The 22,317-nt window shown below is 40.8% G+C and overlaps 1 protein-coding gene across 1 annotated transcript in view; it reads right to left on the bottom strand.

Annotated features, from left to right (window-relative positions):
- FBLN5 (fibulin 5) overlaps nucleotides 1-22,317 on the bottom strand; it is a 52,906-nt gene that overhangs the window by 25,704 nt on the left and 4,885 nt on the right. The window contains exons 3-4 of the mRNA XM_074824970.1: nucleotides 22,087-22,138; nucleotides 20,678-20,920 (exon numbers count right to left, since the gene is read on the bottom strand). Coding sequence (XP_074681071.1) covers nucleotides 20,678-20,920; nucleotides 22,087-22,138 — 295 coding nt within the window. The remainder of the gene's footprint in view (nucleotides 1-20,677; nucleotides 20,921-22,086; nucleotides 22,139-22,317) is intronic.

Consider the following 22,317-nt stretch of genomic DNA (forward strand, 5'->3'; position numbering starts at 1 on the left):
TTCAAGGTATATTTGCCTGGGATCTATAAACATCTTAATGGAAACAAAGTTTTTAGCTGGAGATCATCACTAAAGCTAGCAAAAGACAATGGGATGAAATTCAGTGTTTAGAAGACAAGTTCAAACTAAAAATAAGGCACAAACTTTAATAGTACTACTGATTAACCATCTGAAAAACATAATAAAGCACAAGGTAGACATTCCCTTACTTTAGGGCCTTACACCTGAACAATTTTCTTCTTTGAAACAAGCTGTAGCAAAAAACAGTGTGCTTGAAACACCAATTGTTGTGTAAGGTTCTATGGACTGTGTCACAAAAAATACACATTGTGTGGTCACAGTGGTGTCTTAAAGTCTTCAGTGAATGATTTAACATCATTCAATGTTTAGTTATTTTTATCTATATCCACAACCACCACACATGAGATTTTTTGCTTACCTTACATCTTTTTTCATTTCCTGGGCCATTAGGAGATCTATCTTGGCCAGTGAAACTACTGAAAATGGGGATAGAAATTTGTAAAGTTCTTCCAAGTGATTTCTCCTTTGCAAAGATTTAAATGTACACATGTGCAACTTTTCATTTTTTGTTTGTACTTTTATCAATCAATTGATATTTAGTGAGAGATATTTTACCTCTAAGTTTGTAGTAACTGCAGAAAAAACATGTAAAACTTAGAAAATGTTGATAACATTCTTATGCTAGAAGATGTTGAGTCATCAGCCTAAAGATGTTGGGCATGCCAACCACCTTCTTTTCAGGACACACAGAATTATTGCATCTTTATGAAGCATGAAGCAAGGTGAAGAGGAAGAATCCAAGTTATTACCACAGACAATCTGTTGAATCAAAGAGCCCAGAGAGTACTAAAGTGCAGGTTAGGGGAAGCGGGCATGCAGAAATTAGGAGATTGTTTGGCAAGGTAAGTGACTTTAAGAGGTGGAAAGCCAGGGGAGAAAGTCAGCAGACAAGAGGAGAAGGAGCAGAGGTATTGAGGAACAGGAAGTACCTGCCCACTGGAAGGCAAGGTTCAAAAACTGTAAGCAAAGACACTGTCTTTCTTCTGCTCAGAAAACCAGGATTTTGTGCATAAACAGGACTTTATGCATTAAAGAATACAGGAAGAAACAAAGTCCTTAAGATTAGCTCATCAGTTCAGAGACAATACCAGAGTCCTTCAGGAAAAGACTTTCTTGACAAAAAGCTACTTTTAAAAGAAAAAAAGTTAAATAAATATATTGATGAGTTTCATTTTGCCATTTATGAGCCTGTGGTTACATACCACACAACAGCTTACCAAGGGTGCTCCATCTCAAGGAGATGATTTGCACCTGCCACTTCAGGAACAAGGGAGACTACTGTCTTTTTAAGTCCATCCACTGGTGTTGAAGGTGGTGGGACCCATGACTATGCTTATCCCTCCACAGGCATGGTCCATGCTCAGGGTGCTGTGACCATTCCATTCCCTCCATGACAGCTCCTTTCCCTGCTGGCTGCCAAGGTGGTAACAACCCCTAACAGAGAGCTATTAGGGAAGGATGTGGACTTATCATCTCTGAGCTAGAACCACATTCTCGGAGACCTTGGCGATTAGAAGAGAAACTCTGCTTGGACTCTGTATTCAAGAAGGAAGCCAATGTGGACAGCAGATTTCCAAGACAATATGCTTTTGGCAATGTGCGCTGTTTCGCAGATGGACTGTTACATTTTGTTCTATTTGGAACATATTTAGCATGCATGACTTCCTTTCTTAAGTAATGAATTCTGATAATCATGCCACAAATTTCTGTGGGTCACATTAGTAGCTATGGCTGTGTTTCCTTCTTTTGATCAACGATTGACAAAAGTGGGTATATTTTTGCCGTCGTGATTATTTGAGAGCCATTAGCACCACAGAGTTCAACACAGTAAGTTTGACAGCTGTGAGAGCACAAGTCTTGCAGATTGAAAAAAGTTTGCCATGGAAAGTCTTCTTCCCCCTTCTGCTAGGAGGTGTGGGTGATTCTGGGGTCCTACTTCTTTATTTTATTCTGACTGTTGTTTAGTCCTGCTGTACCATCACAACCCCAGGACCTCACCCTGCTCTTGAGATAGAAAGTTCTTGCAGAGACGCTCAAGGCTGCAAGCTCATTCCAGAATCACTGTCTGCTCAAACACTGAAGCTCGTTTAGTCATTTATAACCTCCAGGGCTCCATTTTAAAATAATACAAAGATTGGATGTCTATTTTTTTATAGGAATAATTGCAGGCCAGGACTAAACATCCAAGTTCAGTAACATGGGTATCAGTTCCAAGATTACTTGGAACAGAGCACTTTCCCCAAACTTCTCCCCCACTCCTTATTTGGACACTGAGAAATAATTTCTTCAGTAGTAGATTTTTACTCAGTGAAATCACATGTTTTCTCAAAACTTTTTTTTCTCAAGATAATTACATTTGATAAGAAAAGGGGAGAAATAACAATGCCACATTCCTAAAGTGCAGACTGAAGCCAAATTCAAACTGCTGCTGTGTGGGGTCAGTGTTTTTTTCCAAGGATGACTGACCCTGCTGAGCTTGGACACAATCCAAGATCAACTCCCTAAACACCTGTTTAATTGCATATTTCAGTGTCTGAGGACTGGCTGTTGATTGCTGAATCCATTTTCTATCTGCATCCCATATGCATTATGTTATTGGTCGATTTCTAAACAATAGATTAAAGTGTTTTTTTCACATAGATGGTCAGTCTGGAAGTGGATACCAAATAGTGTGAGGCATGAATCTGTAATGCTGCTCCTTCTGCCTGGTCTGAAAATTGCTCAACATTTGTCACAGGTTCTAGATCTCTTGCCAGCTATCTGAGCCTTTCCTTAGCTAGTACACTTTTAACATTACTCAAAGATGATAAACAACAGCTAAACTGTGAAAGGACTTTGCACTTGGAGCACAGTTCTAGTTCTGCTTTTGTGATTGAGATTTATAGGACAGCCATCCAGATAAGTGCATAGCAAGGGGACAAAAGGGGCAGCAGCCTCTTCCCCTTCTGCTCAGAACAGACCTGTGCATGGTTCATACACTTGGCATCACCTGCATGGCCACAGCTCCTCACTCCCACCAGTCCCCAGTGCTCCCTGTTGGCACATGATCACACCTGGTTGTGTGGAGGATTCCTGGTGTCACATGAGAGCTTTTGCACAAATGCACAGTCTGCATGTTAATTCTGGGATCAGAAATGAGACAGACTACTGATTTCAATTAAGGGCTTTGCTTAAACATGGACAGGAGCATAACTGTACTCTCTGAATCCATGATTTCCTGTTGCAGGTTCTGTACAACTTATGAAATTCATGGTCAGTGCATGTGATTTGGGAATCTCAGTTATTTCCCTGCTTACACTATTCTAAGTAGCTGTGGTACAGCAGAACAAGAGTGACCCAAATACCCTGCTGGAGTGGGCTAGAGATGTGTTAGCATCCCGCTGATGACACCAAACCTGCTGAATTAGGAGATACCAAGCAGTTGCTGCTCAACATGGCTTCATCTTTATCAGCAGGAAATGTATTTTTCAGCTGAATAAATGAAGCATTATGGCTGTACTACCCATTTCTCAAAATCACCTATTTTGTATGATCATATGCTACACTGGAGTACCATATGCTGGTAGGCTGGTGAGAGGAGCCAGTGAGCCCTTACTGAGAATACTCCCAGCTGCTGGGATGTTATGTAAGTGACACTTTCTATTGCAATGGAAGCGAAAAAGATGTGCAATCAGAGCCAGGAAATGCACACTAAGAAATTAAAACAATCTTCTGGCAAATGGTCCTTACAGTCCCCCTTTGCTGCACAATGTGAGACAGTCTCATGGAAGAACCTCTAGAGAAGGCTTATAAAATTTCAAGGAATAGAACCACTAACACTGAAAAAGTGAATTTTCTATGGCTGAATTGTGTATTTTCTCTGCAATTCTATGAGATAGTTTAAAAAAAACACTGTGAGAAGGAATATATTAGAAATGTAGAAGTTTAAAGCACTATTTATAAAGCTTTTAAACATGTCTGTGAAATCCTATTAGCGTCTTCTCCAATGAATTCTTTCAAAGACTTTTCTGTTAGGGTAGAGAGCATGAGAGAACTAAAAGAAGAGAACTGCTATTCCCACTTTTGCTCCCCAGGGAGCTTTGAGAAATCACTAGCACAAATAGTCCAGCCAGCTGGTTTAGCCAATTGGTGGTCAGTTTACATTTCCTCTAATAAGTGAACTTCTTGACCGTACATTTTAACTGAGTCATTAAGAGCTCCTTTTCCAAGTGTTTTGGCAGGCTAAAGAAGTCTGAGACTGTGAATAGACCACAATAACTAGTAAAGAGGAGAACAGCCCTACTTTTAATACGACAGAAGAAATTGATCCAAATGGATCCAGAAATTAAAGCCGCAATGAAAACAAAGGGATGCAGATATCCACCTGCAGGATATAACAGAAACTTTCATTGCAAGGATTGCTTCTTCCATTAAAATGCTGCCACTTTGGACATGCAACATGACAAAAGCTTTAACCATTGCTTGAGCATGTTGTGCAAAAATATGTGGGAGTGACGTATTGGAGACCTGAAAATGCAAGACAGATTCTAGGTGTGCAATATGTGCATAGCCCTAGAGAGAATTCAGTATGGATGCTCTAGTCACTCTCACAGGATACCTTGAAATCTTTAATACACGTGAAAAAAGAGGACCCCATGCATGTATATAAACACGTTATCTCCATTATGGGGAACTGGAATAGTAATATGAGATTCACCACTAACTCTCACAAAGCTTCAGCAATCCTCACCAGCATCTAATTCAGGAATGGGCTGGATTCAAAGCTGCTTGGCTTGAGCATGCAAGGAGGCTTCAGTCAGAGGTGTCATGGCTGTAGATTGCCTCACGTCACTTGAACTGCATGAGTCAAACACACATGCAGTGAGACTACAGTGCTTTGTCTTCCTCCAGGAAATTAAGACCTTATTCCCTGAAACTGTCTGATAAACTAAAGAAAAGAACCTGGCTGCACTAACAAGGCTTGCAGAATGTGTGTCTGGACAGTGGGTCAGTTTTATATTTGCTTTAAAGGCTCTGTAGAGCTGACCAGTTATACTTGACTCAACACTCACATCACTAGTCTGCCCAGGCACAGCCACAGGCTCTGCAGGCAGTGGGAGTTCGAAGTTCTTCTTAGGAAGGGAGAGCTTCAGATCTCTGCCCATGGCAGCAACCCTTGCCAGCTGCTCTAGGAGCTGTCGTGATTGACTATGAAAAGAGTGTTATGCTTGGCACTAAGGGCACTGGGGAGCTTATCAGAGGAGAAAATTGTTTTTCATATTTCATCTGAGTTTCAAATCTGTCCATGTGTCAGCACGCCTTATAACAATGTCAAAAGCACCACAAAGCCAAGGTAATTCTTGTATAAATGTTAGGGCCTTTTGGGCTCTTTTGTAAGCAAAGAATGGGTAGTGGACAAAAGCCAGAGAAGAAAAATCTTTGAGAATTATCCTCTGCAAATACTGGCTTCTAGGCTCAGACAGCTGTGTCCTCATTACTGTTAATAGCAAAGAGCTATGCATGTTGGGCAGTATTCCCCTTTGAGTGTATACATAGCAAGCCATCTATTTATTTATTTCTGTGGTGGTGATCATTGGAAAATGCCTATAATCCCTGCTCAAATAACTGGCTTTAACTCAGATTTGGCATTCACTGTTTTATAATGATTGAGCTACATTTGCTTGCAATGTTCCAAAAATTGCTGCTGGCCAACTGGGTTGCAAACCTTCCTGGATAAACGAAAACTGTGTGGATATGGGAGCTTTACTTTGTTCCAATTACTGTGTGATGTGGATGTCTACTGGCAATTCTCCTGCTCCCCTTACTCTCAGTTTATGGGTCCCTGGAAAAAGAGGTGTTTAATCTCAAAGGGCTTTTCCCCTTTCTTTCTCTCTCTTGTTTTAAAAGCCATTCAGTTACCTTTAATGCATAAATTAAGACAGTAACTTTCAAGATGTGTGAAATCCTGAGATAGCAAGCCCTCAGAGCAGATGTGCTGAGCCTTTAGAAGCAGAAAGTTGGGTTTTGTTTAGCCCCAAGAACTGCCAGTTTTGAGCAGGACCACAACAGGTTCTGGATGGTTGTGAAACTCCCAGGAAGGACGATGTGAGGCTGAAACTGCAGCAAAGAAAATTTCTGGTAAAAGTTACCTAACACTTGCAGGAGTCCTGGACCCCACTTGTCAGTAATAAATCAATAGAGATAAGGCCAGATCTTCTTCCTCTGTACTGATCCTGGCATAAAGATGTGTTGATCTGGATGGTCTTGACTGAATTTGCACTCCATGAAACTCAAGATTCACTCTACTGAAACGCTGATAGTAAAATCCTTCACTTCTGAATATTGCTTCTACTTCACTATATCAGCTTCCATCTAGAGATCTTACAACACTTTAAACTCAATGCTAAAACTCAAAGTCCATGTGACAAAGAGAATATCACCTTCATTTTATGGAAGTCTTAGATAAATTAAAGTCTAGAACCAGTATCAGACACAGGCACCTGCACTTCAGAACCATTGCACAAGACATGTTGGAATTGACCTCTGGAAGTCATCTGGTCCAAGCCTCTACTCAAAGCAAGGGCAATTCAGTCAGGTTGCTCAGGGCCTTCTCCAACTGAGGTTTGAATTTCTCCAAGGATACAACCTTTAGCCACAAACTTTGTGAACCTCTGTTCCAGTGTTTGGCCACCTTCACAGTGATAACATTTCTCCTTATATCTAATAAGAATTTCTCATTTTGCAACTTTTGCCCCTTCCTGTCCATGTGCACCTCTGAGGTGAATCTGGCTGCATCTTCTCCACACACTCACATTAGACAGTTGAAGACAACAAACAATAAAATTGCCTCACCAGCCTCATCTTCTTAAGGCAGAGTAAACCCACTTCTCTCAACTTCTCCTTGTATATCATGTGCTCCCACCCTCTAACCACCATAGTGGTCCTTTGCTGGATACCCTTCTGTATGCCCATGTCTTTTTTATACCAGGGAACCGGTATGATTGGGAGAATTGAGTGCCTGTGAAGGCAACAGGAATCCACTGCACACTGAACTCTCTCCTGGAGGTAGCTAAGAGAAAATACTTAGAATGCTTGCATATACAGATTAATCGTAAACCTTGTTATCAGTGCAGTTCATCACAGCAGTAATATTTTGTGAATCTCTGCTTAATTTACTAGAAACCATTGAGGTGGGAGAATTATTTCATTGGATGCTGTACAAACACAGCTAGAACCAGGACTGCCTTACTCACACATGCAGATCTGCATATTTTTGTCCCCAAAGCTTGAAGGTAAGTCTACCTTCTTTGCACCAGAATTCAGAAATTGCCAACTAGCGCGGACAGCTGAACATGTGGCCAGCCATATTACCAATGTCACAGGCAGTCCCACCAGCTCTCACAGTATCCATGAAAGTTCAGAAAGACACATGTTCACATTGAGCATTCCCAAGCCAAATGGTTCAATTCCAAGTAGCCTGGCCTGAAAAAACATGTTCTGTTTAGGTATTTAAAAAAAAAAAAAAAAGTAAATAAATAAACAAAAAAGGCAATGTTTCCAACCAGCAGGAACATTTAATGTCTGTGGTTATTCCTGGAGCAAACCCCTGCTCTTACTCTTCAGAAGGCACATCCCAGTGAATTTTCCATCATGTGTGCCTGCTCTAGTGAAAAGCTAGATTATGTTTTTTTCTTTATCATAATAATTTCATTTATTAGACCCTTATAACCACAAGGCCTCTGGTCATACTCAGTCATGCAAGAGAGCAGGCATGTTTTAGAAGGTACAATCTCCAGCACAGAAGCATACCTAGCAAATTCTTAGCATGATTAGCATTTTATGATTTGTAGTCTTTCTAATCATCTCCAATCAAATACTGGAGGCAGTGCTTAATTCAGTGTTTCACATCCTGCCCTAGGTCAGAGCGAATGAACCACAGATGGATCATGTATTTCTGAAATGGTTTCATGTCCCAAGTTTCTAGATGTCAGCTTGACATTTTGGAGGAGCAGAGTGTGATGATATTTTGTATCTTGTGACAATATACATCCCTTATCAGCTTCAGAATGCATATGACCTCCTGGGCCATTAATACATATACTGCAGTTGTAAGCTTCTAATTACATTTAGAGGTATTCTCCAGTCCATGTAGGACACATCTATGCCATAGGTCTCTGGGCTTAAGTCTACACTCAGGTTTTCAAAATTGCCTGGGGAATATGGAGATAAAATTTTCACTTTTTTCACTTAAAATCATAGGCAGAGTTGTAAGTCTTATGTGTAACCCTGTAAAAAAAGTCTTATTCTCTTATGCCACTTTTCATCTATGAGTAGTTAAACTTTTTGAAAATGTCAATGAGCCAAATTTACATGTTACAAGCCAAAAAATAATTTAAAAAATCACTGATTTCACTGAGAATTTTGTCCAAAAATGCAATGTAAAACCTGAATAACATAATACAGGTTTTTACAAAACCGTATCTTCAAAGAGCACTGATTTAGTGGGGAAGAACACCTCCTTCCTAAAGCTGGCATGCTACAGTCTTTTGGGATGAATGTATGAAACCAATTGATAGCTGTCAATGCACAGTTCTGGGCTATTCCATCACAAAGCCAGCCCTGCTTTTAATTAAAATAATTTCAATCTCCTTCTGAATTAAAGCTCCAGATGCAGTACTTAGCGATTTGCTGGACACAGATATTGTATATATTGCTGTAGTCTGCCTGAAATACATGATTATGATCCAAGGCTGCTCTAGTGTATGCCTGGTTTGGGATTCCCCACAGAGATTGTGATAGCAGGAAATTAGCAACATGCTATAGCTTTTGGACCACATCTCCTCTCCCTGGCCCAGTTGCTGCTCCAAGAGTAAGGAGTGGCAGTCTGGCAAACTGACCCTGCACTGCTCCAAGATTTCTTCTTCAGAAAGGGGATGTCAGGCTACCCATTTAAGCTGTCTCAGCTTTGCGTTGCTCCACCATAGTGACAATAACTGTTATTTAATGGGTGGAGGCTTTTACCCATGCTATGAGCTTTTCTCTGCAGTGTTAGATAAAGCAAATGGTTTTCTTTTGTGCTTCTGTGCACACTGGAAGCTGGAAATACATCAAAGGACTCAAAAGTACAGCAACTTAAAGATACCTGATAACATCTATCCCACGCCCAACTTGTGCAAGACTCTTTCTTGCTAACAATTATTGCAGGCAGTTTTTAAATGCTTCTGCTGATATGTTTTGTACTATTTCTCCACTACACCATATGTAGTGTATCCTTGTATAACTTGATACACTACACTGTCATAAGGGGCTTTGCTATGTTCAGTCTAAAAGTAATTTTCCCTCATTTCAGCAAATTATACCCTATTCAGGAATAATTTTTTTTTTTTTTGTACCACCACCATACACACATTCTGCTTCTTTGACATTTACAGTTCCAATTCCTGTCATCTTACCCTAAGCTTTACAATATACTTAACTCTTTTAATCTGGTCAGCCTCCAAGTAATGCCCTCAATTTACTGTTGCTCTATACTGAGATTTCCATAAACTTATCTACATTTATCTGGTAGTAAAGTACTTACACCATGTGAGCAAGTTAGTTCCATTCTCAGTAGACTATACTGAAGGACTATTCCCTCACTGTTATGGGATGAGAAGTTTTAGTAGCTTTCAGAAACTGCCCCATGCTACACTGCTCTTCACATCACTGCCTTCTACTGCTCATCTTCCATCAGATAGCCATGTGTTATGTTATCTCTTCATCTACTGCTGGGTTTCCAGTCTCTTAATTTTTAACCACAGTTGTAGCTTTTCTAGAAAAGTTGTGGCTTTTTTCTATAAAACTTGTAGCTTTTCTAGACTTCTGTGTACCTAGACTTCTGTGTCACCTAGAGATATGTTGGGGTTGTACCACAACAGCAGTTAATGCCTTTGATCCAACAAGAAATTTTACTGCCTCACCAGCTAATGCTTCATTTATTCAGGGGGCTGGCTGGAAAACAAGAATTTTACTTCACAAAAAAAAAGAAAATGGAAACAAGATCAAAATATTAGAGGAAAGCAGACATTAAAATTATTTCTTTTTGTGGAAAAACAAAACAACCCAAACCAAACAACACAGTTAGTGTCAGACCAAGCAGTAGATCATGGATTCATTCAGACCCTGCAAGTTTATGATGCACTCCTCTCCTCCTCCTCCTAGGCTCTCCCTGGTTAGCTGAAGCACTTGTATTTTCAGCATCTGAATGCCTCATGAACACAGATTTATTTTCACTGTAGTGGCATGTTATTGATGTTGAGCTGAGCCATGGAAAAGATAAGAAAGTTTTCCAGGACTTACAAATGTGTACATACACACTTGCAAGTGCCCAAATGAAGACACCATACATACAATGACTTTCAGAAAGTGCTGAGGGCCTCTGCCTGATTCTAGACCCCTCAAGGGTTTCCATATGGTTGCTCAGATATTGAGATTCCTTAGATAAGTAGTCAATTCTGAAAATAATATTGAGTAAAGACATCTGAGGTCACACTGACAGCCAGATCAACAGGCATTTACATGCTAAACTTCCACTGAGGATGAAAGTCAGTGAGAGTAAGGGACCTAACCAAGCTTTGGGGACCTGGGCCTTCATTTCAGCTGTCATGTCACTTATGCTACTGCCCTGTCATCTGGACCATCCTTCTCCTCACACTGCAGCATAGCCTTATACCGCAGGGCACCTGCAACCATGACTCATGGTTGAAAAGAACTAGAAGCAGAGAGGGCTTTGCTGGTGTTAAAACTGAAGATGGACTTCAGTGCATCTTGTCATCCCCAATGGGCAGCACCTCCCAGCCAAGAGGCAGAATGCTGAAACTACTCCCCTGAACTGGGCTGGTGACGTATAACTCCCATTCATCTTCTGGTAGGATTATTTTCTTTGAAAAATTCTCTTATGTCATTGAAGTACTAAAATGGGAAGTCAGTCAACTGGCAAATGAAGGGGTCAGAGCATGTTAAACTCCACACAATATCAGGCAGCTTTTCTATTTCTGTGTGGCAGCTCTGTCATGGGTCCGGTGTCTTAGGGACAAGACAAAGGAGCAATGCCAGCACATTACCCCTGCCTATAGAGTCTGGCAAAACATATGGTCCATCTGGCTGATTTATATTAGCAAAGGAGTCAATTCATATTTTCTATATATTTTGGCTTAACTTCTTCATTGTGACATACAACCATAGCCAATTTCAGACTGGAACCAAGCGAAAAGAAACAAAGCTGACCCAAAAAATATAAGGGAGATGCCAAGAAAAATGGTGACTTTTAAGTCATTGAGAATACTGCCATCTCTAGGCCCTGTGGGTGCTGCAGATATATGCAAAAGAACAGAGTGCTGGTGCTATGAAGGGCGCTGAAAATAAATAAGCCTTCCAGGTAAGTTGAGACACTCTATCACATACTGAACTCTTTATATTATGCCACAGGGAGGTAGAGAAGGTGTCACTCATGCAACCAAAGCCCCTGAGGGTCTCACCAGAAAGCTAGGCATGGACTCTCATCCACAGCCAAAACAGACACCCATAGGAAAACAAGAGAAGAACAAGTCACAGAGCCAATGGATTGGGGAAGGATACTCATGAAGTCTGTCAGTCTTCCAGCACTGTTAAGTGACTTAATTTTCTTTTAAGCCCTGTAATTGTCTAGTTGGCAGGACTGCCTTGCATGACAGCTATCCCACAAAGGAAAGCTCACGAAATCTGCTCCAGAGCAGACAGTCGGTACATAGTGGCTTTAACTGATCTGGCACTGCTAAAATCCCTGGAAGTAAGACATAATAAAGGCAAGGCAGCCACAAAGCCCGACGTATCAAACCACTGTTAGCAGTGACTCTAAGGAATCATTCAGAGATTAGTAGCAGGGGTGAGAGCCCTGCCCTGGCCAGCACATGCCTGAGGATATGGCAGACTGGGCATAATTACTGCTCCTCTGAAGTGAGTCAGATATAACCTCCTGCCAACCAGCTCTTGATGACAGCTGAAGTCTATGTATTATCTAGCTCAGAGCCCAGTGAACAATAACCCCCAATTCAGAGACCAAGCTTAACCAAGGCCATTAAACCAACCAAAACCCAGAGTATCAGCTAAACCTCTTTCCCTTGCATACCTTTTCCTTCTGGAGCCTACAAAGTGCAAGGGACATGGGATTCCTGCGTTTGTGTCACCTTGTATAGCAAAGTATCATACAATTCCAAGAAAGAGGAAAAGTGAAGCACATCATGAAATATAGAGAGGTCACAGTCTAGAGAGATTTTAACCTTCCTGAGTCTGGACTGTGGCCTGCACATCTAACAAGACATGGACATTGTCCCTTTTATACTTATGCTCCATTTCTGCATACAAAGCAGTTATGTTTTGTAATATGACACATTCTTATTCAGCTATCCCCCTCCATATACTACTGTTCTTCTCTCCTGGCTCCCAGCCTCAGTAAAAAACCAGAAGAAACCAGAAAACTTTTAATCACCCCTAATAATCAGGTGAAGACACTTCCACAGACAGAAACAGTTTAGCTCAAGCTAGTTGAAAGCAAATTCAAACACTCCTGGTGGCCACTGTTTTTAATCATAAGGCGATCTTCTGACCAGCTGTCTATTCTTCCCTCACAATGTCTAGGAAACCCTTATCATGGTATCAGGAGTCTGGCAGGAGGAAAATATGGTACCAAACTTGATCTTAGGCTCAAGAAAAATTAACTTAAACCTAATAAATTCACTGCAAGAACTTCTGCTCCAAGATCCTAAAATCTTCACCAAAGTCAATGGGGACCATAATCAGAGGTCTAAGAGTTTTTGGTTTCCAGTTGACTTTCCAACTATATACCCAGTATGACTGTAGTTCAGTCAAGTTCAGGTATGGCTATACTGTCGCTTTGTTTATTTTATTTTCCCTTCTCACATCAACATACATAAATACAGTTGGTCAGTGACGGTTGAAAGGCACTGACATGCAGAATGATGGACTTGCATTTACTGTTACACTTTGCCATACCCAGGAGTCTGCTATTTTTCATTCCAGTACACAGAAATACCAGTTTTCTTAATAACATGCCAGCCTTCTTGGCTTGCATGTTATATTTCTTGGTTCAATTTTACTCATTTCTTTGTGATTTGTAGAAGCTTCACAAATAAACAAAGCACTCGCCTGTGCTTTAACCACCAGACTGTACTCCTCCCACACTGCACTTAACTAGGAATGAAAGAAGGAATAATCCAAGCCACAGAAGGCTCAGTTTACCCTGCTACAGACAGATGTATACAGCAACCTTTTTTATCAAGCCTACTCCTCCACCACGAATGGATTCACTTCAGTGAAAAGCATCATTTCCACCCTAATTCTCCTTGGTAAATTCTGCTGGGGAAGGATACATTTATTGATGGTCAAATTTCTGTAGGAATGACCCTACTGAGCGACCCTACTGTAAGGACTAGCTGCATCTTGCCTTTCCTCAGCCCCAGCCCATCCTCTGTGCTGGTGCACTGGTTTCCTGGGGGAGGAAGGAGCTCTGAGTGTTTTCAGAGGTAACTTTTTACTCATGAATATTTTATGGTCAACTAGTGATTACCTTTATGAAAGTTGTTGGGGTTGTGAATAGATCAGGCCATCAGATGAGAAACACTGAGGCTGGACCCAAAAGAATTATAGTTGTGTTTGACTGGAGCTGTAAAATGTAGGTTTATCCCATGGGACAGGGCTATGTTAAGTATGTCTGTACACTGTGATGTTAATGATCCTTCTTCCATTAGTTGCTGGGCATATGGTCTTCTGTCTTAATGCACATAGTTTGTACTTTCCACGTCTTTATTTTACCTGGCTTGTCTAGCCTCATTATATTAGATAATCAAGGGTCAACCATCTTGAATTGTGCTAAAGCATGAAATGAACACAGCATAAATAGATGGTGACTGAAAAACTCCAGGATCAAATAACCACTAAAAACTTTTATAGCACAGGTATTCCTGAAGTACATGGGAGATACTGATAAAGTTCTGGGACTTCCCCTTTCTTCTGATCTATGCAGAAACATAGACAAAATTGCCCAGTGATTTCCAACCAGCTTAGTGCACTAGAGAAGTAAATAAGTTCCACGTGTCTCACTTTGAGCTTTACTGTTGCAGTATTATTAAACTGGGCCTTTTTTCTCCTGCTTACATATTTTTACATGATACTTGTCAGGGGGTTATCTCAGCACTTATCATCTACTTGTGAAAGTATCCTTGGTACAATCCTGAAAATGAATTATTATTCATATTATTCATAGCTTGAAGAGTGGGCTAACAAGAGCCTTATGAAGTTCAACAAGGACAAGTGTAAGTAAGGTCTTGCACCTGGGAAAACATAATCCAGGAGTGCAGCACAAGCTAGGATCTACCTGTCTGGGGAGCAGCTCAGTGGAAAGGGACCTGGGGGTTGTGGTGACAAGCTCAACATGTGAACAATGTGCTGCTGTGGCAAAACAAGCCAACAGGATGCTGGGTTGCATCAACAAAGGCATCACCAGCAGAGCTAAAGAAGTCATTATTCCACTCTACTCAGCACTTGTCAGACCACACCCGGAATATTGTGCTCAGATTTGGTCCCTGCTATACAAAAAAAGGTGTGGACAGGCTGGAGAGGGTCCAGAGGAGGGCCACAAAGGTGATCAAAGGACTGGGAAGCCTGCCATATGAGGAAAGGCTGAGAGAACTGGGCTTGTTCAGCCTTGAGAAAAGAAGGCTTAAGGGACACCTTATCACCGAGTTCCAGTATTTAAAAGATGGCTACAAAGAAGATGGAGACACCCTTCTTACAAGGAATCACATGGAAAAGATGAGGGGTAATGGGTACAATTAATCCTGGGGAGATTCTGATGGGACAAAAGAGGAAAATTTTTCACAGCAAGAGCAATCAGCAACTAGAATAATCTCCCCAGGGAAGTCAATGGATTCCCCAACATTGCACACTTTTAAGATTCAGTTGGACAAGGTGCTGGGCCACCTTGTCTAGACCATGCTTTTGCCAGAAAGGTAGGACCAGATGATCCTTGAGGTCCCTTCCAAACTGGTATTCTAATATTCTATGATTCTGTGATTTGAGTTTACACAGAATGGCCTGAAGCCCCAAAATACCCAGCACATTTATCTATGGCAAAGTCAAGAACTAAATGAAAAATCCTCCAACCCAGGCCTTAGCCACCAACTATAGCTTCTTCTTGAGATGCTTCAGAGGCAACTTTTCTGTTGTGACAGCAGCTTGAGCATCTTATGAACAAAGGCTACACATCATGGCCCTTAATTTAATCAGGAGTTATCATCAATTACATATCCTTTCAGGAAGCTGCCCTCAACCTCTTGCAGAACCTATTTTCCTGCAATCTTACTTTTTTTTTTAGTTAATTTGGACATGATGGCAGTGCTGCCCTAACAGGGACCATGCATAGGCTTCAGAAACTGGCCCTCTGGAATAGCCAAAGAGATTGTCTCACAGACCAAGAGGAAAAAGAAAAGACACAAAGCTGAACCAAATAGGACTAAAAAAGACAATGGCAGGAGTGGATTCCATTTGTTTTTCCTTTATACAACCCCTTCCAGGGCATAATCTCCTTGCTGCATTTCCCTCCTGTTCTTCCTCCTGTTTCTATATGCCCAAAGAGGTCACTAGAAAAGTCACTATTAGGAGGCAGCCTGACTTAGTGGCTAAACCATTGGATAAGGAATTCTGGGCTGTATCCCCAGCATAGCCAGGGGCCTGCCTCAAGACCTGGGCACCTCCTTTCAGTTCCCTGTGTCTTCATTTCCCTCCCCTCTTCTCAGACATGCACATCTGTTCCTTTACTTTGCTTGAAAACTCATCTAGGCATAGGCAGTTTTTAATGAGGTTGCACACAGGGCAGGTCAGTACAATTGCAGGCTTGGAAGTGGGTTTTAGGTATGCTTGGAGTATAAATGATAATGATCTGAAACCCATCTGTGCAAAGGTAATGTTTTGAAGGAAGGAGTTTCACTCCATGAATGTAGGACGGGGGACTTGTAGGTGGGGAATGTAGGAGATCCTGGCAGTTTTTGAGAAATGAGGAAAGCTGAAGCAATGACTACTCCACAGATGAGGCCTTGAAGAACAATTTTCTCTTACTTGGAAAGAGGATCTTTCCATTTCCCTCTGTTTTCACGTTTATTCCTTTTAGCTTTTGTTTTAAAAATAAAGATGATGTCTTTTTTATTTTTGTCATTAACTCCTCTGGCCTCCTCCCTCCTTTCTCTCTCTAGATCATACTTATCTTGCCTTATGCTTATACCTTTCCTAACATCTACTTGTATATCTTTGCGGTCTGCTTTCTCCGATCCCTCCATTCAACCCTCTTAGATGCTTCCCCACCCCCATCGTCTCCTCACTTTATGTATGTGCATTAACAGGAGAGAAAGCAAAAATAAGAGCCCGCACATTACAGTTCTTTCCACAATGCCCAGAAGGATCTGTCTGAGGCATGTTTTAAAGATCATTGTAAATCAGGAAACAGCAAGGTGGAGTGAAGGGAAATTGGAAAGAGCTCTCAGCTTACGAATGTATAATGCAAGAACATGGGCCCTCGCCTCCAGTTTAATCTTGCCATCAGTTACTAGACCAAGTTCCTTGAACAAAAAGTCATTATTATGACTAACCATTCTGTATTTATAGAGAAGTAGCATTAGAAGACAAACAGTTCAAGCAGTGCTCTTGTGCTAGACGTTCTTTGCTTTTTCCTGTATGTGGTCTTTTATTCCAGTGTTAATTGTGGTTATAAATCATCCCAACCTGCTTTGGAATGAGTTCACGCAGACTTCATGCTGTTGAAAACACAGTACGTTTATACATACAAAATGTAAAGCATTCAGCAACTCCAGGGGTAAAAATACCATGTATCAGGAATCAAAACCACAAAAAGATTTAAAAAGTAATTATCATTAAAATACTTCTCTGCCTGTTGCCACAAATGTCTACAGCTACTTCTGCACCACACAGAGGCCACTGGAGTGGTCAAAATGGTCACTGACAGGTGTCTTTGAGAGGCTCTTGTGCTAGGAAAAGTATTGTTTTCACAAAGGAGGAGATCTGGGGATAAAAGAGTGTTGTTAAGACTGAGTGGTGAACAGGATGGGGAAGGGATGTGGACACCTAACCTCTGTGTTTGACCATCCAGGCCAGAAAGGATGAGGCCAAAAAAGCTTGAAAGGGAGAAAAATGTCTTATGTTTCTTTTTTGCTGTATTAGAATATATTAGCCCCAGAAGGGGGAATGTTATTTAAACCACCTGGGGTACACATTCCTCTGAGAGCCAGGGAACGTGGAGCCCTGGCAGGCAGGCCAGATGCCAGGCTGGGACAGAGCGACCCTCTCACAGTCTTCCTATGTTTCTGTCAGCTCTAGCAAAGAGGGGGATAAAAAAAAAAAAAAAAAAACCCAAAAAAACAAACCAAAAAACCCCCAAAAAAGAGCCTATTAAATCTCATACAGCTTTCAGATCAAATTTTTATCCTGTTTCACTTTGGAAGGCTCTTGAACAAGCTCAGTGCTTCAAAGCTGAGGCTGAAAATCTCCCAGGGAAGGTTCCTGTGTTTAATAAGCTGTTTTGACTGGAATTCAAAGAGAAAGTAAAGGTTTCTGTTGGCCTAGCAATAGAAAATGTGGCCCAGGCCTGTAACCCCATATCTGACCAGAAAAAAATGTGTACTCTGTTAAAAGCTGGAGGTTTCTCAGAAACACTGGCATTAGAATAACTCTGGTTCCCCTGAAGTCAATAGCAAAAAGTCTCATCATCTCTAATGGAAATATCTGTGACTAATTTTATTTGGAAAGAAGGTGATAGGAGGTGGTGCCAGAACACCACCTGTAAGTTATATAGTTTCTCAGCTACTGGGCAAAATAGCTTCCAGTTTACCCTTTTCAACCATTTCACAACAAAATTAACCCTTGACAGGCTTCATAGCCTAGAAGCATGCTGAATGCTGACAATCAGGGAAGCACAGAGCAACTGAAACACCATTAACATGAGCAATGCTTATAATTAGCTTATAATAGGATGGAGCCAAGATTCATGTGATTCAGACTTTCTTGAATAACCTGGGTAAAATTTTGGTTGCTCCTGAGAACCCTATCAAGATTCCCTGGTGTCTTGTCTGCAAGGCCTTCAAGCACGAAACTGCATGTCACCCTGTTAACTGCACCAGAGGTCCTGAAAACAGGGGATCAGGCCTTTCTACCATCACTGTAGTGAGACATGTACTAGTACCACTTCCCTTAGTGTCCACACTTTCCATCCTAGGGCACACAGATACAAAAATAAATACTGCATCAGAACAGTGAATGTGTCCAGAGGATTTCACTAAATGAAAAATGAAATCTAACCCCAGCAGAGACCCCTTCGCTCTGACACGTCTTGTTTTCTTTAAGTTTTATTTTTCTTCCTTTAACACAAATATGATTCAAACCTGATGCAGACTTTCAAAAACTGTTCACAGCTAACTGTGCCACTCAAATGGCAGTCTGTCCTTTCCCATCTATTCTTGTTAATGTCTCTATTCACCAAACTTTCTCTCACAATTAAATTCCCCTATTTGAAAGTTAGACAGAAGTGAACAGCCCTGACTGAAGAAAGCATTAGTCCTCACATTTCTGCCAGCATGGATAGGAACATATATGCCCTTTGCAGGCTAGAAGGGTCACTGTAAAAGTTTCCAAATCCACCTGTTTTGATTAGTATGGTTTGCATGCAGCAGGCCAGACACAGTAAAATACAGGAGTTTCATTTCCCCTTTGATTTCAGCACTTCTTTTCCACTAACCACCCCATTTCCTGATTCATCTACATCAAAGTTAGCAAAATGAAAACATTCCTGGAAACCTACAAATTAGTCGATAACTGAGGTTGATCAATTTGTTACGATGAGAAGGACTAGTTGCAATTTTCAAAGGACTGGATAGTATTATTTTTACAGCAAACTCATCAGTTATCCCAGGATTCCAGACCTCCTCATTAAAAAAGCAGGGTTTTTAATGTTTCAGTAGGTAATACTATTAGCACTGGTTAGAAAATACGTTTTTCCCGCCTTGGAACATAATGAGGGCAATGATTCAAACACAGAAAAATGTGCCTCAAAGTAGCTGAATTTACATCTAGACTCTCATAGCTCCTGTGAAGCATCATGGTCTCCTCACTAGGGAAGGAATCAAAGTACATCATCTGAAACCAAGACCTGCCAGAAATTTCAGACAATAGGGCAGAATCAACCCAAAAGACATGTCAGTTTTAGCTCTTGTGTTGTTCTGCAGCAGCATTCAAAAAAGAAATGTTCCGAGTCAAGTGCAGCTCCTTAGTCTAAAGACAGGCAAAATTCTCTATGGAAAGCTTGTATCTTCTGTGATTTGGGCTTTTTTCTTGTCAAAGACAAGTCTTATTTCAAAAAAGATTTTGATAAAAACCTTCAGACAATTAGCTACATGTAATAACGGATAAAAACCTCACTTTATTATTAGGATAACTGAGACACAGAAATAAGTAGTGGTTATAGATTAACTTTGTGGTAGACCTGTAGGCTACATCTCCAGCATTTACCCTGAACCGCCACCAGTGATCAGTTTGATACTGATCTTTTGATTCCAAGTTTGGCATCAAAATAGATATTTTGGGCAGTGGAATTTACTTTCATTTAGTTCAGAAATTTTCTCTCAATTCCTTCATAACATGACATTATAAAAAGCAAGCAAACCAAAGGAATATAATCTAAATCTCCCTTAAATCTGAGTAACACGGGAACAGCTTATATCTAAGTTAAGCAGGCTATAAAAGTGGAATCTGAATCTAGCAAAAGATGCAAAAGTAGAAAAACTACCAACACAAGAAATTTTTCATAGTGTCACTTGTTTTTTGTTTTGGGGATTGAAAAATATCAATGTGCTAAGACAACGTCAGCGCTCTGCTGGGGCAGTGATTCTTTCCCCACGTGTTTGCGCATTGCATCGAACGAGGGAGTTCCAGACTCAGCTGAAGTCATTAAAGCAATGGTAGTGCTAACCAGTTGTGTTCCACCCTCTAGATAAGAAACATCTGTGCTCCAAAGGGCTCACAGTCTAAGTGAAGAACACAAAGTGTGGGAGGAAACAACTCTTATTTATACCATTTACAGGAGGAAGACTGAGGTCCAGAAATTTGAACAAGGTCACATGTGGCCAAGAAATGAAACAAGGTTTCCTCAGTCCCCATCTAACACTTCAAATGGAGGGCCGTTGTCTCTCTCTAGGACATAATCATAAGCATAAAAGGCATGGCTTTGATGTGCTGACAAATCATCTGCCATCAGATGGTTGTTTATCTCATAAGAACATTACTTTTCTCATAAAAGTGGGTTTCCTGATTAAATAATAGGACTAAATCATACTGTAGCTTGCATTGAATAATGACTATATGAAACATAGCTCCCATCCTTTAAAACAAATGTAGCTGAATTTCAAAATACTGGGCTTGAGTGATTCAATAACAAAAGGACAATTGCAGAACAATTGTTTCAGCAATGTCAGAGAAGCTTTCATATAAATAAAAATATAGAATAAAGATTTCTACTACTTACCAGCACACTGATTGTTTTCATCCAACTGGTAACCAAATCGACACATCAGAGGTCTTGTAACAGTAGGGTAGTTAGGGACAGGGCCTGGTGCTGGGGGCGGTGGATAAATATTTGAATAAGGATTCAGATATGGTGATCGATACACTGGGTTTGTTCGGGGTACGCATAAATAGCCACCATTCTGGTTGACACACACCATATCTCCTCTGCAGGCCTCAGGAATAGTCCGACATTCATCAATATCTGGAAAGAAATTGCAAAAGTTAAATGAGTGATTGCTTCTTAATGGGACCCATCCAAAAAATAGTTAACATATTTTTCTCAAGACTTTGCTAAGAAATTTGATGCTCTCTTTTTGAATGTAAAAATTAACCCTTCCTTGTAGAGCCTCACTTTGAAGTTACCATACTAAAACAGGAAACAGCCCATATATTCAATATATCCTCTGCTCTACTTGTTTTACTTCACTATTAGAGGGTAGAGAGAGTGGGGAAAGCCTGCTTTGTAATTCCATAAATGTTCGGTTTAAACACTGATTTACACATGGCTACAGCACGCTACCGCCTGTTCCTGCTAGAGGGTCTGTCCAAACCACAACATGAAGATCGGGATTTCAAACACTGGTGGTTTGGTTTGCCCAGCTGTGAAACTTGGATTCTGATTTGGAACTCCCAAGCTTCCTCCCACAGAAAAAGTTAGGGATGTTCAGATCTGGGGACACAGTTCAGGCCTCTTTCTTGCTTTGATTGAGATTGTTGCTGAATTAAATTCAGAAAGATACAAATGGTTTAGTGAAACTAAGCATTCGCCTGGTTCCTGGGGCACAGAAGCAGTAGGCTGCTATGACAGGGCAAGCAATCTGTTGCTGGTTTTTCTCTTATAATTTGAGTGACTTTAACTCATGCAGAAGATGCTGCCCTGGAGACTGAATGCCATTGATAAAAAGATGCTATAGGGCAAAGTGCTTGTTTCCCTACATTGCCTCAACAATTTACCTGGAGTTTCAACGCTGAGCAGTGGTAGACTTTATCTGAGCCTCCAGGTGGAGGCTGCCAACAAAGACAGTAAATACTGAGTTTGGAGGAGAAAGAGAAGGAGGGTGAACAACCCTTGTTATTTGGCAACTAGACTGAGCTCCTGTCAAAACGCATCATTTGCTATTTGAGAAGCACTGACAGCCAGTTAGTCTCTCAACAGTGTCAAAGACTGGTATATACTTGTGCTATGTAAACACACACACACATATTTTTATATAATTTTTTTTGTATATACATATACACAAACACACATATTTGTCACACAGCAAGAACTTTTCAGCTAAAACATACTAACAGCAGCACAATGTTAACTTAATAAAGTCAGGATTTCTGAACCGCAATTTAAAGGTATTGATTTAATTAAAGTCCTACCTAAGCACTGCCCAGAGGCACGGTCCAGGTCAAACCCATTAGTGCATTGTTGCTAAAATGAGAAAACAAAGGACAGTCAGTGACTGTGAAATGAGAGGGTTGCAGAGTCAAATGCTCGTCTGGATTATTATGCTCAGTACAATTGTTCAGCACTATAGAGTACATCAAAATAAAGTCACTTCCCCAAGGGACAGTCAGCAAGCATGAACCTGAGGCCTCAGCACATATGCC

Source organism: Strix aluco, chromosome 4 (assembly GCF_031877795.1).
Source record: "Strix aluco isolate bStrAlu1 chromosome 4, bStrAlu1.hap1, whole genome shotgun sequence".
Lineage (NCBI taxonomy): Eukaryota > Metazoa > Chordata > Aves > Strigiformes > Strigidae > Strix > Strix aluco.